This window comes from Manis javanica, chromosome 4 (genome assembly GCF_040802235.1).
Source record: "Manis javanica isolate MJ-LG chromosome 4, MJ_LKY, whole genome shotgun sequence".
NCBI classification, from domain to species: Eukaryota; Metazoa; Chordata; class Mammalia; order Pholidota; family Manidae; genus Manis; species Manis javanica.
Window position 1 is genome coordinate 24,719,791 of NC_133159.1, and position 20,106 is coordinate 24,739,896.

The 20,106-nt window shown below is 44.5% G+C and overlaps 1 protein-coding gene across 3 annotated transcripts; it reads right to left on the bottom strand.

Annotated features, from left to right (window-relative positions):
* Positions 1–478: 478 nt before the first annotated feature.
* AK2 (adenylate kinase 2) lies at positions 479–18,314 on the bottom strand. Of its 3 annotated transcripts, XR_012130105.1 has the most exons (8): positions 18,113–18,314; positions 10,710–10,835; positions 8,885–8,995; positions 8,665–8,759; positions 4,770–4,842; positions 3,400–3,595; positions 1,291–1,359; positions 479–856 (listed from the first exon to the last, which is right to left on the bottom strand). XR_012130105.1 is itself a non-coding variant. In XM_017667986.3 (7 exons), exons 1-7 carry the CDS (start codon positions 18,209–18,211, stop codon positions 1,355–1,357), a joined length of 705 nt encoding a protein of 234 aa, XP_017523475.1. In that variant the 5' UTR covers positions 18,212–18,314; the 3' UTR covers positions 479–1,354. The 3 variants fall into 3 exon arrangements, 2 of the variants coding, with proteins under 2 accessions (XP_017523475.1, XP_073089692.1); XM_017667986.3 differs by having other exon boundaries at positions 479–1,359; XM_073233591.1 differs by lacking the exons at positions 479–856; positions 1,291–1,359 and adding an exon at positions 2,564–2,628.
* Between the last annotated feature and the right edge of the window lie 1,792 nt (positions 18,315–20,106).

Genomic DNA, 20,106 nt, shown 5'->3' on the forward strand with positions numbered 1-20,106 from the left:
TCACCTGGCTTTAGTATATCTGCATATCAACAGGCTCTCAAGGGTGGAGAGAAATCTGGCTTTAGTGCATTTGCATCATTCCTCAGGGGTGGAGAGAAGTTCATCTCCTATCAATGGGTAATTACCTGGTCAACGGAGGGCTTATCTCTATCTAAGAGGTGGGAGGAGGGCTGGTTTTGCCTCTGCTGGAGTGGAAGAGAAGGGCCCGGACTGCAGTTTGTAAGCAATAAACAGGTTTTAAACTTTATTTCTCCCTTTGACTGATTTCGGTTTTTTAGAGGTGTTTTGCCCTGGGATTTCCTCTCCCCAGACTTACAGAGCTGAAGGGCAAGAAGATGCAGGCTCATCTTACAAGCACACAGTTGGGTCTCCCGACCTCCCAGTTTCTAGTGACCACAAGGGCTTCCAGACCAGATCCAGAATTCAACACTGTTCTATAGCCCAGATCCCCTAAAAAAATGTCACAACAGGGGATACAAACTTTTAACATACTTTATTGGTTCAGAGGCCAACAAGGCAGCATTTGGTCAGTTCAAAAAGGCACCTCATTGAAAATACTGTGTCACAGTGTTGTTGAGTGATCCCAGGCACAGGATTGGAGGATGGGAAGGACAATCTTTGGATGATGTTCCTTAAGACACTTGCTTATTTATCCAAAAGGGTCCCTTCCAAGGCCAGGGATGGAAGATGGCAAGAGCAACAGCAGGGTGGCACGTGCTGGCTGGCTGCTGAGAGCAGGTCGCCCGAGAAACCCACAGCGAATCGGACAGAGAGGGAGACCAGTCTGCCTCACCTTCCCCATGGCGGCAGTAAACCCGATTTGCTGAGTCGCTGTCCCCATGAACACACCCTGTACCTGTTTCAAATGTGTAGATGATTTTTTGACCTCACGGTATAAGGTCAGTAGTTGAACCCTCACTGTTCCAAGCTTTAGGAAGACAGGATGAGAGTTCGATTTCCTGCATTCTTGGATTGGCAACCCATGAGGTTCTGAGATAAAAGCTGAGGTTTCAGGGCATTGGCTTTAAAAAATACTGTCACCAGTTCAGAGTCAACAAAAACTCGATTCCTTAGAAATAATACTGTTTATCTTCCTATTTCTACTTATACCCTCTAATCAGTTTTTTAAAATATTAATTTTCCCCTTTACTTCTACTTTTTAAGACTCCTACTATGTGTGACAGAAGCCGCCTCCCAACAGCACCCTGCTTTTCCAGTAGTCCTTTGGAGGCCCTCACACCCTTCCCTCTCCACCCTCACCCTGACCATCCCTCCCCCCTTGCCCAGCACCTAACAGCAGGGATCACGCCGCGGGGTGATGAGCAGGGGTGCAGTCTCGCCTGGCCTTCTGTTACTAAGCTGAAATAGAGAGGAAACAAGAGAGACAAAATGGGTTTTTAAAAATGAAGTAAATATCAGAGAAGGCTGGCATGCATGCCCCAGCAACCAAATGCATTAAACACTGGACATTTCCCTGCCATGAAAGCTCTAATGCCTGCTGATGTTAACACTGGAATTAAATGAAGCAAAAAATCTAATCCTCACCACCCCCAAAATAACATTGCATACCCCATGATCTAGTTCTCACTGGCAGCCCAAATATCACACATACGTGTGTGTACACACATGCACATGTGAAACAGATATGGATGGATAACAAGTATTTGAGCAAGGATCATGCACATCCAATTAGCAAACATTCAAGGACCTCAACTTTGAGGCCAAGTGCCTGCAACTTTCCCCAGTCAAAGGGGAGTCCATTCCACAATTCATGAGGCCACCCTCACCCAGAGAAAAATCCCAGATCCTTTTTAGACATTAGCTGATAGTTTTGGTTTCACTCCTTTACTTTGCCCATTCTCAGAAACCATGTGCTTCCCAGAAACACCCCACATGAGATTGGGTTTCCATTGAGAATGGGTGGAGTTAGTTTACAGCCAGGCAGACAAGGCAGAGCAGAGCCAGCACTCACTCACTTGAACCAGACAAAGGGAAGCAGGAGGGCCACACACCCGCGCCCAGCTTCCAGGTGGACAGAGGACAAGCCTTGGGTAGTCCCACAGACAGCAGGAGAGCTCAGGTCAGGTGGGGCCCACTGCACTGAGTCAGCAGATTAGCCTGTGGCAGGCAGCATTATTTACTGGACTTGCCACTGATTTTCTAATGGTTTTTCCAGAGGCTACTGTTTTTGCAGTTCCTCACAGCAGTCTATTAATTCATCTGTTTGCCACAAATCAAACCAGAGACTAAAAGGCACAGTATGGAACCCACAGAATGCTTAATAACCGAGGAGTTGAGGTGAGGAATAAAAGCTGGTTACTGTCACAGGTGATCTTATTTTGGGTGATCTTTTCTTGGGGAGTCTGTGGCCACCACCATTAAGAAGCAAGGGGATTAGATCTGGAAGGGACAGGGTTTGAGTTTAAAAAGGACACATCTGATTTGGGTTTCACATTCTGGAAGGAGACTGGGTTTGAATAAATTCTACAAAATGAATCCAAGAATAGATCACCTCCAAATTATTGTTATGGTCATACTTAGAAACAGAGGCAAACATTAAAAATAAAAACAAACAAACCTACCCCAGTCTCTTTGGGGGAGTAGATTGGCTGCTCTCAGATGCCCAGCCTGGATGTTCAGAAGACAGTGAATTCAAAAGGACTTTCCACCTGGTTTAATTCTTTGGGAACAATTCCGTTTCCAAACATAGGCCCCAAATGACCCCTACTTTACAGCAATGTGATACAGGTCACAAAAACAGTCTAACTTGGCCTGGCTCTTTCTATAGTGATACCCCCTCCCAGTAATTTCTGGAATCTGTAATGTAAGTGCCTTTTTCCTTCCACTTAGGGGAAAAATTGTCTCCGTCCACACACAGACTCATGTGGCTTTTCATTGTGGGCTAGAAAACAAGTGGAATTCCTGCCAATAATATGCCACCAGGAACTTGGTCTTGCCTGACTTCATGTGACCATGGACTTCTACTCAGCTGCTGGAGACTGAACAAATACCATGAGGTTTTAGAAGAGTGATGCCTGGCAGATACCTGAATTAGTTTATTTTGGTCAAAAAATAAAATCAAGAGTATGGCTAAAGAAGTAAACAGCTGGTAAAGCAAACTTGCCTATAACTTAGAAAACAGGAGTGTGTACACATACTTAAACTGACACACACATACACTTACACACAGGTGAGATGAGAGTTGCACACACACCAAAGATACATCAAGCAAGTGCTTTTTTAATCAATACATCAAATGATATTCTTGCTGGCCTGAGGAAGCTTCCTTCTGTCTGCTCTGGCATTCCCACCCACTTCCTCAACAGGGAAACAGGAATAGGAAGAAGAAGGAAATTCCTTTTTGGACCCAACATTAGATAAACATAACCAAGTCTTTACATGTGGCTTTGGAGAACGCTGCTAGGATGCTCGCAAACACAACGTCAGGGGTCTGGGCTGCGTTGATGGCAGAATGGATTCCTCTTTTCCTGTAGTACTCCACCAGTGGGATGGTCTGAGTGTGGTAGGCCTCCAGGCGGATTTTCAAAGCCTTCTCATTATCATCTGATCTGCGGATCAAGGGTTCCCCAGTGATCTGAGGACATGAAGAGGGCAATGAAAGGCTAGGACAGTGAGCAAGGTTTCCTTATCTGATGCCAGGTGCAGATTTGAGATGCTGTCTGATCCCACAGCCATCAGCGGGAAATGCAATCTGGACCCTCTCCAATAAAGAACTATAAAGAACTTCGCTACTTCCCTCAAGTTGGTCCCAGGAGCAGACCAACTGGTCCAGAGAAGGCAGGGAGCCCGGAGCAGCAAATGTTAAGAAAAGGGGTTTGTGAGAAGAAGGTGGGCAATGTCTTTCTCTAATAGCTTCTGCTCAGGCTGTTCAGCTTCCAAGATGATACTTCTAGGATCAGAAGCAAGAAAGAGAGGCCCCTGAGACCAAGAGAATACATCAAAATCAGAGGTATATTAGTGATTATAACCTTAGTTGCCTGAGTATTTGGTGTTTTACCAGGGTGTTGGCCATCAACATACTGCAAGTGGCAAGTGAAGTGAGAAAGTATACTGCATGGCAGGATTACCAACTTTGTGAAATGTGACTAAGCTGACATAATGTATGGCTTTGGAACCTGTAGGACCTGATTAACTTGTCTCAAATGACAAAGGTAAATCCAGGAAATTCTTACACATTGCCTACATGCTCTAGAACAGATGAAATGGACTTCTTGTGGTCAATGTTACAGTGAACATGTATGAGACTCTCCCTTTTTCATCTGCAAGCAACTGAAGCACTTGGCAAAGTCAATCCAGCCCAGATATTCTGAATCTGCAGGGCACAGTCACTAGAGACTCTAGAAGACTGGCCAACAAATTTCTTTTCAGTACCACCCTCCCATCTTTGGCTCTAATTCTGGGATTCCAAACAGCCTTCTCCTGATCAGTGGACTGTTCAGGTCACCATAATGTCAGAAAAGGGCTGCTGTGGACAAAAGACAGGTACAAACGGCACTGGGAAGCAGCTGGCACTGGTAGCTACCTCAAGGTCAAGGAGAAAACTTCCTGGAGAGACATGGTATAGAGGAGCCACAACCCATGTGATTTACCCTGTAGTGACATTTCTCATAGTTAACTTAGTAGTACTAGTAGAAGTGAAGGGAAGATGGAAATAACAAAAAAAGAGGGGGAAAAAAAAAGCAAGAAAGCAAAGGAGTAAGAGGAAGGGAAGGGAAGAAAAGGCAGTTTCCTGTCCCGAGTTTACATACATCATCTTTCATGGGTTCCTTTGGGGGGTTGAACTCCTTGTGGTAGGAACGGCCACTTGGGGGGTGAATCAGCCTGGAAGACAGCGAATGAACACAAGTCAGGTTGCCGGAGAGTGTCCCTGCACCCCAGGGCTCTCAGAGGTGACAAGAGAGACAAAGAAACTGGAGGTAAGGACTTTGCCCAGCAGAGGACCCAGCTGTAGGCATTTTTTGCTTAGGAAAATAGCTGGGCTTCTGGGACAGCTTATGCCAGAGTGTGTTTTCTATTATGACCAAACATTACAATGAGTATCTGGCTGCAGAGCCTGGCATACCCACCTAATTCAGACACTGGTGCTGCTCTCACAAAGCCATTTATTCTAGTCATCTGTTTACTCAACAACCATTTACCAAGCGCCTAGGTCGATCCAGGCCTGAAGTTGAATCCAGAGGCTATCGAGCAACGAGTCAAGATCTTGCTCATAAGCAGTGCTTAACTTAGTGGGGAAGATAATGTGGAAAGAAACTAAATAAGATATCCTTTAACAGAGATGTGCACAAAATGCTATGGGGGACAGAGAAAGTAGCCCTACTTTCCTAGTTCTGTTACAAACCCATAAAGGTGCTATGAAAAAGTATGTCCTGTGGGTGCAAACACCACCAGACAAGGCAGCACAGCTTTGTGACCACACAGATAAAAGGCCACCCAACCTTTAGAAGGCTACTCAGGGCATCAGGGAAACCCACTTACTAAACAAGTCATGGAATAAAGAGCGCAAGAACAAGCATTTATCAAGCACTGAAGAGGCAGCTGGCTGCTGCATCTGTGCTGTGACCCTTTAAGCAACAAGCTATGTCGTTCCTGTCTTGGAGGAGCCACAACACAGAAGCCCAGAAACTTAAAATGAGAAGGAGGCAGGCCAAACACTGCTCGCAGCCACAGCCTGTGTGGTTTACCAATTTTGTGCCAACCAAGGTTTGCTTAATGGATGACTGTGCTCATGAAGGTCTGCTAGCCCAGGACTTCTCGATATTTTTCATGACTGACAAATACAGAAATAATGTTTGCACAGTAAGTGGGAGCTGGCCCCTCTGGGGTAGCTGTGGCCACCCCACTCCTGCCCAGCTGCTTTGATGGCTGAGGGGATCAGTATCTCAGCACATGGAAAAGCCTGGGTTAGATAACTCTGTAAAATGTGATAGTGTTTTAATAACAGCACATTTTTTTGGGGCCAAGTGGCCTATTTAGAGCATGGGGTGGGGGCAACATGACAGCAAATTAAGTAAGCTATTCTGAGTGGGCCTGTGATTGTAATCGTGTAATATGAGGGTGGCCCTCTCTTATTTGAGCCCCTGATGGGGCTCCTCTGGTGCATCCATTGGGAAATGGCAGCCACTGGGAGGCCCAGGGAGAGGGAGAGTATAGTCTGCTGGGCTCAGCTACAGCTCTGCCTTGGAGAAGGGCTGGAGACGTGAGATGTGGACCGTATTTCTTCACCTTCTGGAGAGCAAAGGCCCAGAGCAGCCAGGCTGCAGCAAACACAACTCTCCTCTCCATGTCTCTAAACCTCCTGCTCACCCCCAGATTCCCTCAGCCCTCTAGTTATATACAACACACTGCTCCTTCCCCACACAGATACCATTTTAAAAGGAAAGCAAGGCTCATTCCCTAGAAGGGAAATGAAAGAAAGAAGGTCTAACCTCCAAACTCTCAAAGTGGGCTTATCTCAAGTACCAACCAACACAGCTCCACGAGCCACTGAGCTGGTCTGGAGGTGGAGGTGATGATGTCTAGGGATCAGGGCTGGGATTCTGCAGCTACTACTACCTTGAGCGCAACGCTTCAGACGCTTGTGTTTTCATCCACAAAGTGGGGATGGTATGACACATTAGGCTAATGATACCAGAGAGCCAACACTCATTAAAACCAAAAGCCACCAACTATCCATATTCAAGAAATATGGTCTCATAAAATTACCCGAAGTGAGGTTATAACTAATTCAAGACATATTTACAGTGGGGCCCCTATCATGTCAGACTTAAATAAGATGTATATTAAACTGACTTATTCCTGACTCTTTCCTCCTGCAATCAGTGCAGTGGACCCAGAGGTGGAAAGTGGACCCAGAGGCGGAGAGCAGACTTTTGGTGCTAGCTATGCCACTGAGTGCAGAGTCAACCTGGAAACACACTGTTACCAATCCGACCTGGCCTGCCTCCTCCTGCGTGAGGGAGGGGCCATACCAAACCACATATCCCAATGGAGAGACTGAACCTTCTCTCTTTCACCCTCCACAGCAACTCTGCTCCTCAGAATCTCTGTTCCCCACCAGCCAACTCCAGTTAAAAGCCTCCAGCCCTTCACAATGTGGATCACAGTCAGGCTCCTAGCTGGGGTCCCTGTCTTTTTCCTTTCCCCCAAGTTAGGTTGTATGCCAAGACCAAGCTGATGTTCTTAGAATGTTTTTGCCACAACATCTAGTGGCTAAAGAACATCCCCATGATTCTTGACTCTGTTATGTCTATCCTCTTCACCTGGGCAGGCCTTCCCCAGCCAAGGTCCCATTCTGCCTTCCCAACAACACTCACTCTACCACCCAGCATCCCCCCAGATTATTCCTCCAACTCTGGACATACATTCTGCCACTCACCCCAGCTACAGCCCCACTCTCAACCCATACTCATTCTTGCCTCAACTCCCTTCTGGGAAAACTTCACCAAAATTTTCTCTGCTCCCTGCTCCCAGGCTCATTTTTTGGACTTCCTACTGCACTGAACAGCTGGGGTTTCATGTACAGCTTGTAGACTCTGAGAACACCGATGGGTATTTCCTATTGTTCTTCTATATCCTCCCTAATCCCCTGCCCCCAGAGGCTAGGACTGTGCTGCACAGAACAGGCACTCAGAAGCTGGGCCAATCGACACAAAGGCCCCTAGTGACACTGAGTACTATTAACATCTGCTTTGCACAGCAAGGACTCCAGCCCTGGTGATGTCCCTTCCTGTCAACCCTACAACTTCTTGGCCTACATTAACTTTCTTGGTCCACTCTGTGACAGCAGGGATGCAAAGAAACAAAAGTTCCTGCACTGAAGGAGCCTAAGGAACAGTTAGAAACATGAAACCCGACATTTGAGAAGAAAATTAATATACAGTGAATCCTATAGCCCCCCAGGAAAACACCTATAACACTCACTCTGCTGTCTGTTAACAGATGGTAGAGCAATTAGTGAAACAGAGTAGAGGAAACTATAGCCTAAAGCAGTGGTGATCCTTCAGAGCGTACTCGTTCAGAGCAGAAGCATTTCTGTATTCAATGTGTACTACAGAGAAACAAGCACTTTAAAACCAAACACACACAAAAATAATAGTGGTTTCAGCTAAGGTGGCTATACCATGAGCAAAATTTTCCTCCATTTTTTAAACTTTGTGTAGATGGTCATTGTATTTTTGTACCTAATAAAAAGCCTACAGCAAGGTATGGCAACTCCAACTGAAATCAGATTTCAATAAAGTACCAAAGTGGAAACACTCATATAAGGAATTTAGTATTTCTTAAGCAGCTACTATAAGCTAGGCTCTGAACTATGCCCTTTGTTATCTAATATGCACAACAGTTCCTCAAACTGGGTATTATTAACCATACTCTATGTATGAGGAAACATATGTAGAACATATGCAGGTTAAGAACCTTGCTTAGGGTTGGAGTTAAAAGATGACAGGACTGAGATGCTGTCTGACTTTAAATCCCTTGTTCTTTTTTCAACATCCCTATTCCATGTCCCCACATCAGTGGATGTCACCAAATAAGATCAATCCATGTTGAAATGGCACTAAGCTTCATGGCTAGGATTAGGCATAGTCTGGTAAAGCTCTGAGGAAGCATGAAAAGAAGAGACCTTCAGGGGACAAATACCTTCCTGTGATTCTCCGGATCAGCAGAGAGTCTGGGATGCTGAATTCAATCACAGAATCAAGCTTCTCTTTCCTCTTCTCCATAAGGTCATCAAGCTGTAAAAGAGGGTTGGCCCACCTAAGCTACCAGGGCTTGATCAGACCCATTTCCCTGAAAAGAATTAAGATCAGGGGCCAGAATTCACTTTCATGCAATGGTGATACAAATCCAAGCCACTCACCATCTCTGCCTGCCGCACAGTCCGGGGGAAGCCATCTAGAAGAAACCCATTCTTGCATGGAGGGGTCTCCAAATTCTTCTCAATGAGCTCTACTACCATTTCATCACTCACCTGGGAGTCAAGAATAAAAGAGCCTTGGGTTTAAATCAGCTAATTAGGTGATTAGCCCAGCTCCAGGGTCACAAATTTATGTCTGTATAACCAACCTCATTATTAAACAGTATATTTTCTTGGCCCCAAAGAAGCAAAAATCAGAGCAAATGTGGAGTGGCTCCATTTGGAAGATTTGGTTTCGTGATTATTTCTGTGATTGCCATGTACCCATTCTTTTCCTTTGAGATTCTCCTGTGGCCCAATAAACTGGGTGAAGGAAGAGGATTCCACAGCTTATTACCCCACCAGGTGAAATATTTTAGGTTCTCAAGGCCTATCTTGCCATTAGAGTCTTAACCATAAGATAACAGCTGTCCTCAAGACAGGGCATAAAAAAGGGTATATGGTTGAGAGATCACCTGAAAAAGGCTCCAGGAGAGAATGGGAGTTGATCAGAATTCAGAAAGGCACCAACTTTCCCTGTTTCACAATTTTGCCTAGGCTAACAGTAAAGTGACCCAGGCCACCATAGCCATGAGGCAACAGAGGTGGCTGAGCTGGCAAGACTCGGTTGGAACCAAGGAAGGACCTACCATGCCTCTGAGTCTCTCTAAAAACCCCTCCCAGCTTTCAAAAACTGGTTTTTCTCCTGTACTTTCACAGAAAAAAAAGTTCTCTGCCAGGTATTACAGTGAAGGCCGTCTATCTTGGTAGCTAATGCTCTTATCTTCCGGGACTAGCTGTGAACTTGGGGACAGAGTATAAGCTCTGGGACTCAGTGAGGGCTAGAGATAAGTAATGTCATTGCCACATCCCATTTTTTCTCAGTACAGCATCTTCTGCCAAGACCCAAAGTCCAAAACATTTAGCTTTCTGGCTTGAGTCAAGGCCTCACTAATATAAAGGGAAATCTACATAAAGGGGAAGGTGGGCAGGCAGGGGTACCACTTGATACAGCTACAGAATCCCAAAGCCTGACAGGAGGTAACTCAGGGACCAAGACAAAGCCTAGCACCTTCCCCAACCAACAAAGATACAAAAAGACGAGAAGGCCAAGCACAGAATGACTTCTAAGGGTGATTCCCAGAGGCCATGTCCCAGATTAACTCAGTTACAATTAAGCTCTGGCACTAATCAAAGAAAATTTAGTACATAATAGATGTTATTTGTCCAATGGGATCAGCTGGACTAAAAACAAAAGAAAATGCTATTATATCCCCCAAAAAGGAAGGATTACTTGTGTCAATTCCAAGAGACTGCTCTGTTAAGAGACACAGAACAGAGAGCCACAAAAGTAGATTAAAAATGCTCTGTGGTTTCCTGAGTCCTTTCTTGAATACATCCTTGAGATCTGGCCTAGGGATGACAGTTTCATTTGTTACCTTGAAAACTGCACATATTACAAAATCCATCAGCACAAGAGTACTTCCAGAATACTGTGAGTAAAATAAATGCTATAAATTAGAACAAACTAAGTAACTTGCTACTCTAAAAGTTCACATATGTGCCAGTTTTATTAAGACACCCTGTAGCATGGACTGTCCAACAGAAACTTCTACAATGATGGAAATGTTCTGTGTTTGTGCTGGCCAGCGAACACTTGAAATGTGGCAAGTCAGAACGAGAAACTAAATTTTAAATCAAGTTGAAATTCATTTCAATAGCTACATGTGGCTGGTGGCTACCATATTATGCAGTGCAGGGTTACATGCCCTCGGACCACCAAACCTACTAGTTTCCCAGCGTCCATAGTTGCCTTCAGCTTTTTTCCCAACTCTGAGCCAGAAGCCACCATGGCCCTCAGCATGTCTCCCGTAGCCAAATGGCAGACACAGAAGTTCTCAGCCAATTTGGGTGCCTGTGGAGGGGAAGACAAAAAACAAGAAGCAGTGACTACTATAGGCCCTAGAGCCAGACTGCCTGGGTGTGAACCTGGCCCTGCCACTTATTGGCTGTGTGACCTTGGCAAATAACTATTTCCATGCCTGTAACAGGGATAAAAGTACCTTATATTCTTTTTTTTTCAAATGTTATTTTGGTATCATTAATCTACAATTACATGAAGGACATTATGTTTACTAGGCTCCCCGCTTCACCAAGTCCCCCCCACATACCCGTTCACAGTCACTGTCCATCAACATAGTAAGATGCTGTAAAATCACTAAAAAGTATCTTATATTCTAATGTACAATGATTATAGCATTGTAGTAAGAGTTACATGAGATTATGCACATAAAACACTTAAGCACTGCACCTAGCACACAGGAAACCATCATAAATATTAACAATTACCACTACCTCCACTAGACACAATCGTGATGCATAAGCCTCCGTTATTAAATGGGAATAAAAATAGCAGTATCAACACTTCACACGGTTGCTGTGAAGTTTAAATGACTTCCTGTATATAAGGCACTCAGCACAATGCCTGGCATGTAACGTGTTGAACGAATTCTTGCTAAAGAAATGAATGTGTGATTGTCAAGTACTGTGGCTACTGGCCGGGAGGCCGCTGGCGCAAGGTGAAGACACGCTACCCCAGGCAGACCCACTTCTTCCTCTTCCATTGCTAGGTAACCGCATTATCTTTTTCTTTTCTAATTCAAGTTACATACAATGAAATACATAAATCTTGGTGAACAGTAGGTAGCTGCTCTATCTTGGCCAAGTCACTTAAGAGGCTCACTCTCAGAGCCTCAGTTTCCTGATCTGTTCAAAATGAAGGCAAAAGGCTCTATCTTAGAAGTAGCTATGAGGAGCAGATGAGATAAATACAAAGAGCACTTGGCAAACAAGGACTTACACATTAATTTTTGGAGGCTTTTTGGTTAAGAACATGGTCTTGAGAGTCAGACTGCATGGGCTTCATACTCCAGGCCCACCAATGACTAGATATGTGACATGAGAAAAATCTTATCACCTTTCTAAGTTTCAAATCTCCTCCAAGTAAAATATAGATGATAATAGTACCTACATCACTAGGTTGGTGAGATTATATAGAATTTGGCACATGTGGGGGCAGACACATAGTAAGAGTTTAGTGAATGTTAGCAGTTACTGTAACCCCTGTCCTAATTCCATTTTCATTTATTCAGAAAGAAAACACTGATGCCTCTTCCAAGAACACTCCAATAGGGAGGACATGGCATGGCAGACAACTAACCCCTTCATCCTCTGCTGGCTGCCTGGGAGTCACTGTGGTGGGCTGCACAGAGTACAGACTTTGGATTCAGACAGATATGCACAAAATCCCATCTAAGGCACTCAACAGCTGTGTGACCTTGGACTAGTTACTTAACTTCACAGAATCTTAGTTTCCTCACCAGTCAAATGGGGATAATGTCTACTTCATAGGGCTATTGTGAGGATAAAACAAAATAAAAGTATCTAAAATATCAGACACACAGAAGGCATTCAATAATAAAAGACCTCCATCCACAGTCTTTCTTTTTGTATTCTTTACTTGTAAACTACAGAAGCAGCCTGATGAAATAACCTTATTAGATTCCCCTCACCCTTGAAGCTTATGCTTTACAGAGCAAAATGTTTCTCCTACTCCCAATCACCTGAGGGTGCTGCTAAAATACACATTCTGATTCCACAGGGTGGAGCCTGAGCATCTGCATTTTTAACAAGCTTCCAGGCCCGGCTGTGCTGCTGACCCCTGGACCACACTGTCGCCGCTCGAGCCCCGAGTTGCTTGAGTCTCACAAGCCAGGGACCAATAATAGGCTCAGCCCCTCCAAGAGAGCCCCATGGGGTAGAGTAGACTAAGGAGGGTAAGACTAAGTAAGAATGGTTAAAACCACTAGGGAGGCAGCACAGTGAGTGGGTTTAGTGTTTCCAAACTTCAGTGTATCATCACATTCATCTGGGCACTTGCTTAAAATACAAAGCCAGGCCTACCCTTAGGCTTATGACTGAGTGGTTCTAGGGTAGCACCTTTGGATTCGGAGGCTCAACTGAGAAACCCTGGGGCAGTGGTGAAAGATTAGGTTTTAGAGTGGGTACAGATCTGGGTTAGAAACTGGCATCTACAGTTTACTCACAGTTAACTTGAACAAGTTATATAGCCTTTTTGAAGGCTTCAGTTCTTTCATCCCTAAAGTACAGTTAACAATGTCTCCTTTCAGAGCTACTGTGGGGATTTAATCAGATTATATGGGCAAAAGCATCCAGAATAGTGCCTGGCATTTAGGGAAATAAAGGGAGACTACCAGTCATTGAGATTTGATTTAATCCCAAATTCACTTGTTTTCTTACCTTGTTTTCTGCCTCCAATCTTTCCTGCTCCCATTTTCAATGCCTCTGCATATGCAGCTGGAATCATCTCCTAAAATACTGTTGGGCATGTTACCCACCACCTCCCACCACAGTCAGGAGCCTTCAACATCTCCCCAGGACAACAGGGAGACTCCAAATCTCAGCCTAGCACTCAGTGTCCTCTACAGTCAACTTCCTACACTTCCTGAGCTCTTCAAACTTACCTCCACATATTATCTGTATGCCCTGAACCATGCAAACAGAGGCTTTGTGTATGATTCCCAAACACATAAGCCTCTTCATGGACCTTGGCTCAAGCTCCTCTCTCTATGAAAGAATGCCCTCTCCCTTCCCTCTACTGGTCTAAGTTCTACCCTTCTCTGCAGTCAAATTCTGAGCCTATCTCCCTACCAAAAAACTCCCCAACTATCCCTTCCTCCTCCTGGGAGGAATCATATCTACATCAGCTAACTTTGAGTGTTTGCAACATGTCAAGCAATTTTTCCATTCACTGTTTTACAGCATTCAGTATGCATATTACATAAGAAACCTACTATGAGGTAGGAACTATTTTTATCTGCTTTTTACAAAGAAACTCAGAGGTTAAATAAGTTGCCCAAGACCACATAGCCAGTAACAGGAGAGCGGGGAACCAGCCCCAGGACTGTCAAGCCCTAGCTCTTATCCATGACACTATATGGCCTTATTAAAAACAACTCACAGAGCCTGAGTGGCTGTCCTTGGTAAAGGGGTGTGTGGGTGTGTGTGTGTGATTAGAAGGAAGCACAAGGAGAACTTCGCAGTGCTGGCAAAGTTCTGTTTCTTGATATGGATATAAGCTATACAAATGTGGTCACACTGAAAATTCGTCAAGATGCTCACCTATGATATTTGCACCTTTCCCTATGCATATTATACTTATAGTTCTTGTGCTAACCCTGAATGATCCTAGCATTTGTCAGAATCACTCACCTGACACTTCCCAGATGGTACTTTGCACTAGTACATATTGCTTGCATGCATGTTCATTTGTCTCTAACCTAGATTAGTAACAATGTAAGACGGTGACTCTGCTCAAGAACCCACAGTCATGAGTTCAAACCCTGCCTTTGCTACTTACTCTGTTCATGTCCTGGGGCAAGATTCAGCCTCTGGGCTTTAGTTTACAAGTAAAAAGGGATGAATAACAACAACACCTATATCCTAGGGCTGTAGGAGTAATCAGATGACACATGTAAAGTCTGACTAGGGGTCTGTCACATAACCAAAGGATGACTATTTTGTAATACCATACCCTCTTGGGGGCAAGGGCTGCTCTCTCCATCTTTAGCACTTAACTTGACCAACAAAACATGTGAAACACAGAGAAAAATTTACCCCAGGGCAGCAGGCAGCAGCAGAAAGAGAAGGAACTTGGGACTTGTTCAGATACAAGATACAGCCAACTCCTTGTTCTGTAACCTAGAGAACAAGCCTTTGAACTTCAGTTCTTCTCAATATAAAAGGGGGAATTAGACTATGGGTTTCAGAGTTGTGTCACTGCACTGACATAACTGCCGGAGCCTGACCTGCAAGATGGTAGCTGATTGCCTGTGTGCCCAGTCTTGAAGAACTGGTATAAGTTGGACACATAAAAGAAACCAAGAGAGGCTGGAGGAGAAAACAGGCCACACTGGAGTAATATCCAACCCCAAAAGGGGACAGGGAAGTCAGGCTATTTAAATAAAATAACAAACCAAAGTATTCTAGATAATTTAAACATTATTGTGTAGATACAAAACCAGATAGTTTTAAAATGTTTACTTAGTTAAAAATGATACGTTTTAAAAGGAAATGATTTCAGTCATGCCAACAGTAAAACACGTAAAACACTGAGTTATTCAGGTATAAAAATAACTACCAGTGGGAAGCAAACAAACATTACTGAGCAGGCACTGCATACTAGCCCAGGTTAGGGATTTTACACCAAAGATTGCAAACATTTACCAACGGGGCCCAAGCAGGAATGCAAATGAATGAAGTGGATCAGACGTAAGCAATAGGCAGCAAAGAAGGCTGTACAGGGGACAGGAGAGCACAGGGGCCATCTGAAGTGGCACTGCCACTCAACGGCATGCTACGCTGGAATGGAGACCCAGAGCCACAAAATCTGACTTTTCAAGAGGAACTAGAGCTCTGGAGTTTTAAGTGAAATTTCACAACTGAAAACACTGCGTGGTCAACTTATTATTTTGAAAGCTGACAAAAGGAAAAAATCAAGCATTTATCTTGCTTTTTCTGTACAAACCATGCCAAAGAGTAGATTAAAAGTTTCTCTTTATAGAAATACTTCAACTAATAAATGGGAGTGATATAATTAGAACACCACCATTTTGCCTCTCACAGTGAATTCCTGGGCTAGACACTGACCACAGCAGGGACAGAGACAGGAAGACACCACGTGCCTCCTCATGGACAGCACAGTCCTACCTGTGATTCAGGTGGCCAAAAAATTTAACCCATATCTGGTTAAGTCTATGATCAGACTACCGATTTACAGGAAATAGGAGAAGAAAGATGTTAAATACACTGTGGGGAGACAATAAAAAAATTCCCAGAAAGGGGGGTCATTTCAACACAAACAACCCAGTTCCTTCCACATAATGAACTGCAAGAAGAAAATAAGAAAACTTGTAAGTTCAACAAACGGAAATATGAACACTGACAGCTATTAAAAATTGTTAAAAGAATTTTAGGGGATATTGTGCTTGTTTACAAAAAAGAATTTATTTTAGAGATACACACTGAAATATTTACAAGTGAAATATGATGTCTGCAAGCTGCTTCAAAATAATTTGTGAAAGGACAGTGGATGGGGAAGGACTGGCCTGCTGGTGCTGGATAATGGGGGCTCATACCTTCCCCTCCTCTTTCACGTATTCAAACTCTTCATAATAAAAAGTTAAGTTGAGTCTATAGCTTTAAAAACTGCTGTAGGCTGCCACTCTGCAACCTCTGATTTATGAACACTGTTGTTTTTTTAACTCCATAAAACTCCAATGACGCGTATTCCTATTGTCCCAATTATGGAGATAAATGGGTATAGAGATTAAGCAACTTTTGTAAATCTTACTCTTTCTTCAAGTCCCAGCTCTAATTTTATCTCCTCTACTTTCACAAAGCCTCCTCTGATCAACTCCCACCATACATGCACTCTTATAAATCAGCTTGTATGTATTTTTTATTCAAAACTTCCAGAATACATCACCTTCTATACTGAAATACATCTAGTTTGGGGAGTGGGGGTGGGTGGGAGATGTGTTACTAAGGTGAGGGAGTCAACAATGATTGAACACCTACTATGTGCCACATTGTCATCCAGGTACCTATGGGTGCTTTACACATGCATATAGCATATCTTCCAATATCCTTGTGAACTTCTGGTTTAAGGTCCTTTGGACAAACATTATCAGTCTTGTTCACTGCTCTATCTCCAATGTTTGGTGCTCATGAAATGCTGAATGGGTAAGGTAGGTATTACCCCCATGTTTCAGATGAGAACACTAAGGCTGCTAGACTACAAAGCCCTGTCTTCAGCACTAGGTTGTTCATTTCACAACTACTGAAATTATTAACTTTAATATGAACTACGAAAAAATAATCGATGCATTTGAACCACCTTTTTATACTCAGTTACTCAGAGCAAAAATCTGCAGAATCTGGGATTAAACATTCCTAGGCTGCAGGTTACTCAGTAACAGGGTAGCAGCAACAGGCAAGGGAGGTTTACTGAGGACAAAGGAATTAGGTAACAGTAAAATCCACTAACAATCAGCTCCAGACATAGGAAGGAAAAGGAAAGTGGTCCTTCTGACCTAGTGCCCAGAGCCAGAGTAAAATCACAGAATGAATTGAGTCACTCAGACTTCTCATCACCCACATGAGTCTGTGTTCCTCATCCACTTCCAGTAACCCCATCAAGTGCCAAGTACTGGGTGCCACAGAGGTCCCAAGAATGAGTGAGACAAGATGGTTTGCCAAGATTTTGCAATCTTTGCTGAGTGCTATAAAGAGAAGAGTGGGCACAGCACAGTCCCCAGAACCCCATTCACTTTGTAGCTCAGACTTTCAGGAAGTCCCTCTTTAGAACCTAACAAGCAAAAGCCTGAGGCCTGGGGCCTGGGGGACAACGCCAGAACCCAGGCAGGAAGGGGACATTGTTAATCCAATCTATGGACTTCCAAATCCTAAATGAGATCATAAATCTCAACCTTGATCTATGGGCCCATGACATCCCATTAACCAAATGAGGCCCCACAGTCTGCTAGTGCAGAAGGTAACTTCAGACTCCAATCACTCGCAACCCCATGGCTCCTGAGGTTCCAGGCCGGTCATACCTCACATCTCCTGGCAGTACTCCTAATCAGCACAAGCCAGTTCCCACTCGGCCGCATGTGCTGGAGAGGCTCCGCCGCCTTCAGTCATTAATCATGCTAAGAAACGCTCTCCTACTCCGAAAGCCTGGACTGTAACCCTGGGCAATTCACTCAAATCGCAGCAAAACGGGGGTCCCTGCCTCCACTCAGGCTGTAATCTATATGCCTCAACCTAGGGCTCATCCTACTTTTCAAAGCCTCTGTTTCTAAACCCTTACGGGATCAATTCTTAGATCCCCCAACACGACACCTCAAGTCTGGGTTCTCAAAGAACTCCAATCCTAAATGAGACTTCCCCGACCTCCCAATTTGATCGTCTCCTAAACGTAGGACCAGAACCCCAGACGCCGGCTACGGCCCCCCGTCCCCCAAGGCTTCAGCCCGAGGCCCGGACCTCCGGCCGCCCTGACCTTGGGGTTCCACGGGCTCCACCGGCAAGCCCTGCCCTGCAGCTCACCTGGGTACCCTTGCCAGCTCCGGGCGGCCCCAGCAGCACAGCCCGGATGCCTTTAGGGCACTCTTGGGGAGATTCGGCCGCGGGCGCGCTGGGGGCCATGGCCGCCGAAAGGTCTCACGGCTCAACTCGCCTGCACACCTCGCAGGTCCACCGCTTCCAGGCCAGCGCGCCACGCACGCTACGCGCACCCCACTCGCTGCTCACACTGGTCCGTCACCACGTCCGTCAGTCCGCTCCCGCCCACCTCTGAGTGCGACGGACACTTCAACTTACCAACCATGAGGCAAAACTGGAGAAAGCTGCACTTTATTGGACAGAATTGGTGCAGGAGTAAGGAAGGGGCGGACCATCACGGACAACCGAGGGGCTGGGCTCGCGGCGTGCGTGCGCAGTGGGCGGGAAAACGTGAAGTAAGACAGGAGTCCTGGCTGGATGTTCCAGTAAGGCTTTTGACAGTTAATGACAGAGGCAACTCCGGTGAAGTCCTATGAAATTGTCCGTGGGTATGTAAATAGGTGAAATCAGTCATAGAAGACAAATTGGCAATATGTATCTAATATCCTTTGGTCCAGCAATTCCACTTCCAGAAAATTCAAAGGACAAAATGAACTATATATGTAAAGATTTGTATAACAAAGTATTGTATAACAAAGTATTAACTTGTAGCACTTACAACAGCCAAAAGCCCAAAACAGAGAAACCAAAAAACAAAGGCAATATTCCAAATGTTCAATGTTGAGAGATTGGTTAAATAAATTGCAACAAATTTGCATTCTGGAATCCCCCCATTGTATAAGATACTTAATCACATGGGGGAAAATGCTCAACAAACTGGAAAATTTCAGTTCAACAAAATTCCAATTTGGTTTGAGTTACAAGTGATGATCTCTGTATGGTATGATTGTAGGAGCATCTTCCCTTTATGCATTTTCAAAAAGTTCTATACTAAATTCTATAACAAACAGATACTTCTTTTATAGCATGAGAACAACCTTTTTGAGCTAGGAAAAGGTAGTTTTTTTTTTTTCAAAAGAGATGATTTCTTGGACAGGGAAGTAATTTCTACACCTCCTATGAGGCAACTTCTGAAACCATGGCAAGACCAGCCCCAACGGCCCTTTTGGATCTTTAGAGCCTGATTATGAAGTACTTTTGTTTTCCCACAGGTGCATAGCAACTCATTTTCTCCATCCTGTTAATGAATTTGCTGTCCCTTCAGCTTGGTCTCTTCTATTTTACCTCACAAAAGATGTTACGTTTATTCCTCATCTCCACACTGGGCTTCTACAAGGTGCCTGACTCTGAAGGAAGCAGGAATTGGTGTGCCTGTTTTTCAGGAAGATATGCAGTGACCAGCCCAAAGCACAGTCACAATTAAGATGGGATGATAAGCTGGTGCCTCGGAGAGCGCAGGGGACGTGGGAGTGGGGAGCAAGCGTATTTTCCCTGACTGAGGCCTCTACATGGCCAAAATTCACTTCAGTCTAAGAAGACAGAGTTTATCAAGGCTTGCTATGCTTGGGGAACCAGGCAAGGGGTACAGGAGCAGCCTTCTCTTTCTACCACTAAACCCTAACGTGATTCTGAGCAGGCACGGACACCTCAGGAGGGAGAGCACATAAATAAACGAACTGTAAGGTTTATTCATTCAATTTTTTAAAACGTCCTCATCATTGGGGCATACTAAGGACCATAAAGGAGATAGTGACAGCCCAGGCGAAGGAAGGAGTACTTCATTTGTTTATTCACTCAACTATTAATTTTTAATAATAACCGCTACCATCTACCTGTTACTGGGTACTGTGTGCCAGCCCTGTGCTAAGCACCTTACATGCATTGGCTTGTTTAATTCTCATAACAAACTACAGAAGAGGTGAGTACTTCATTATCTGCATTTTTTTAAAGTAGAGGAAACTAAGTCACACAGAGGTTAGCCTGTGGCTGAACAGTTTTGAGCTTGGGTCTGTCTGATATACTGGTGCCCAGCACTGCCA

Coding starts and splice junctions, on each gene's coding strand:
- AK2 (XM_073233591.1), bottom strand. CDS start 18,211: ATGGCCCCCAGCGCGCCCGCGGCCGAATCTCCCCAAGAGTGCCCTAAA. Junction 4,843..8,664: donor ATCCGGAGAATCACAGGAAG/GTATTTGTCCCC, acceptor GCTGTCTTCCAG/GCTGATTCACCCCCCAAGTG. Junction 3,596..4,769: donor AGGAACCCATGAAAGATGAT/GTATGTAAACTC, acceptor TCATGTCCTCAG/ATCACTGGGGAACCCTTGAT.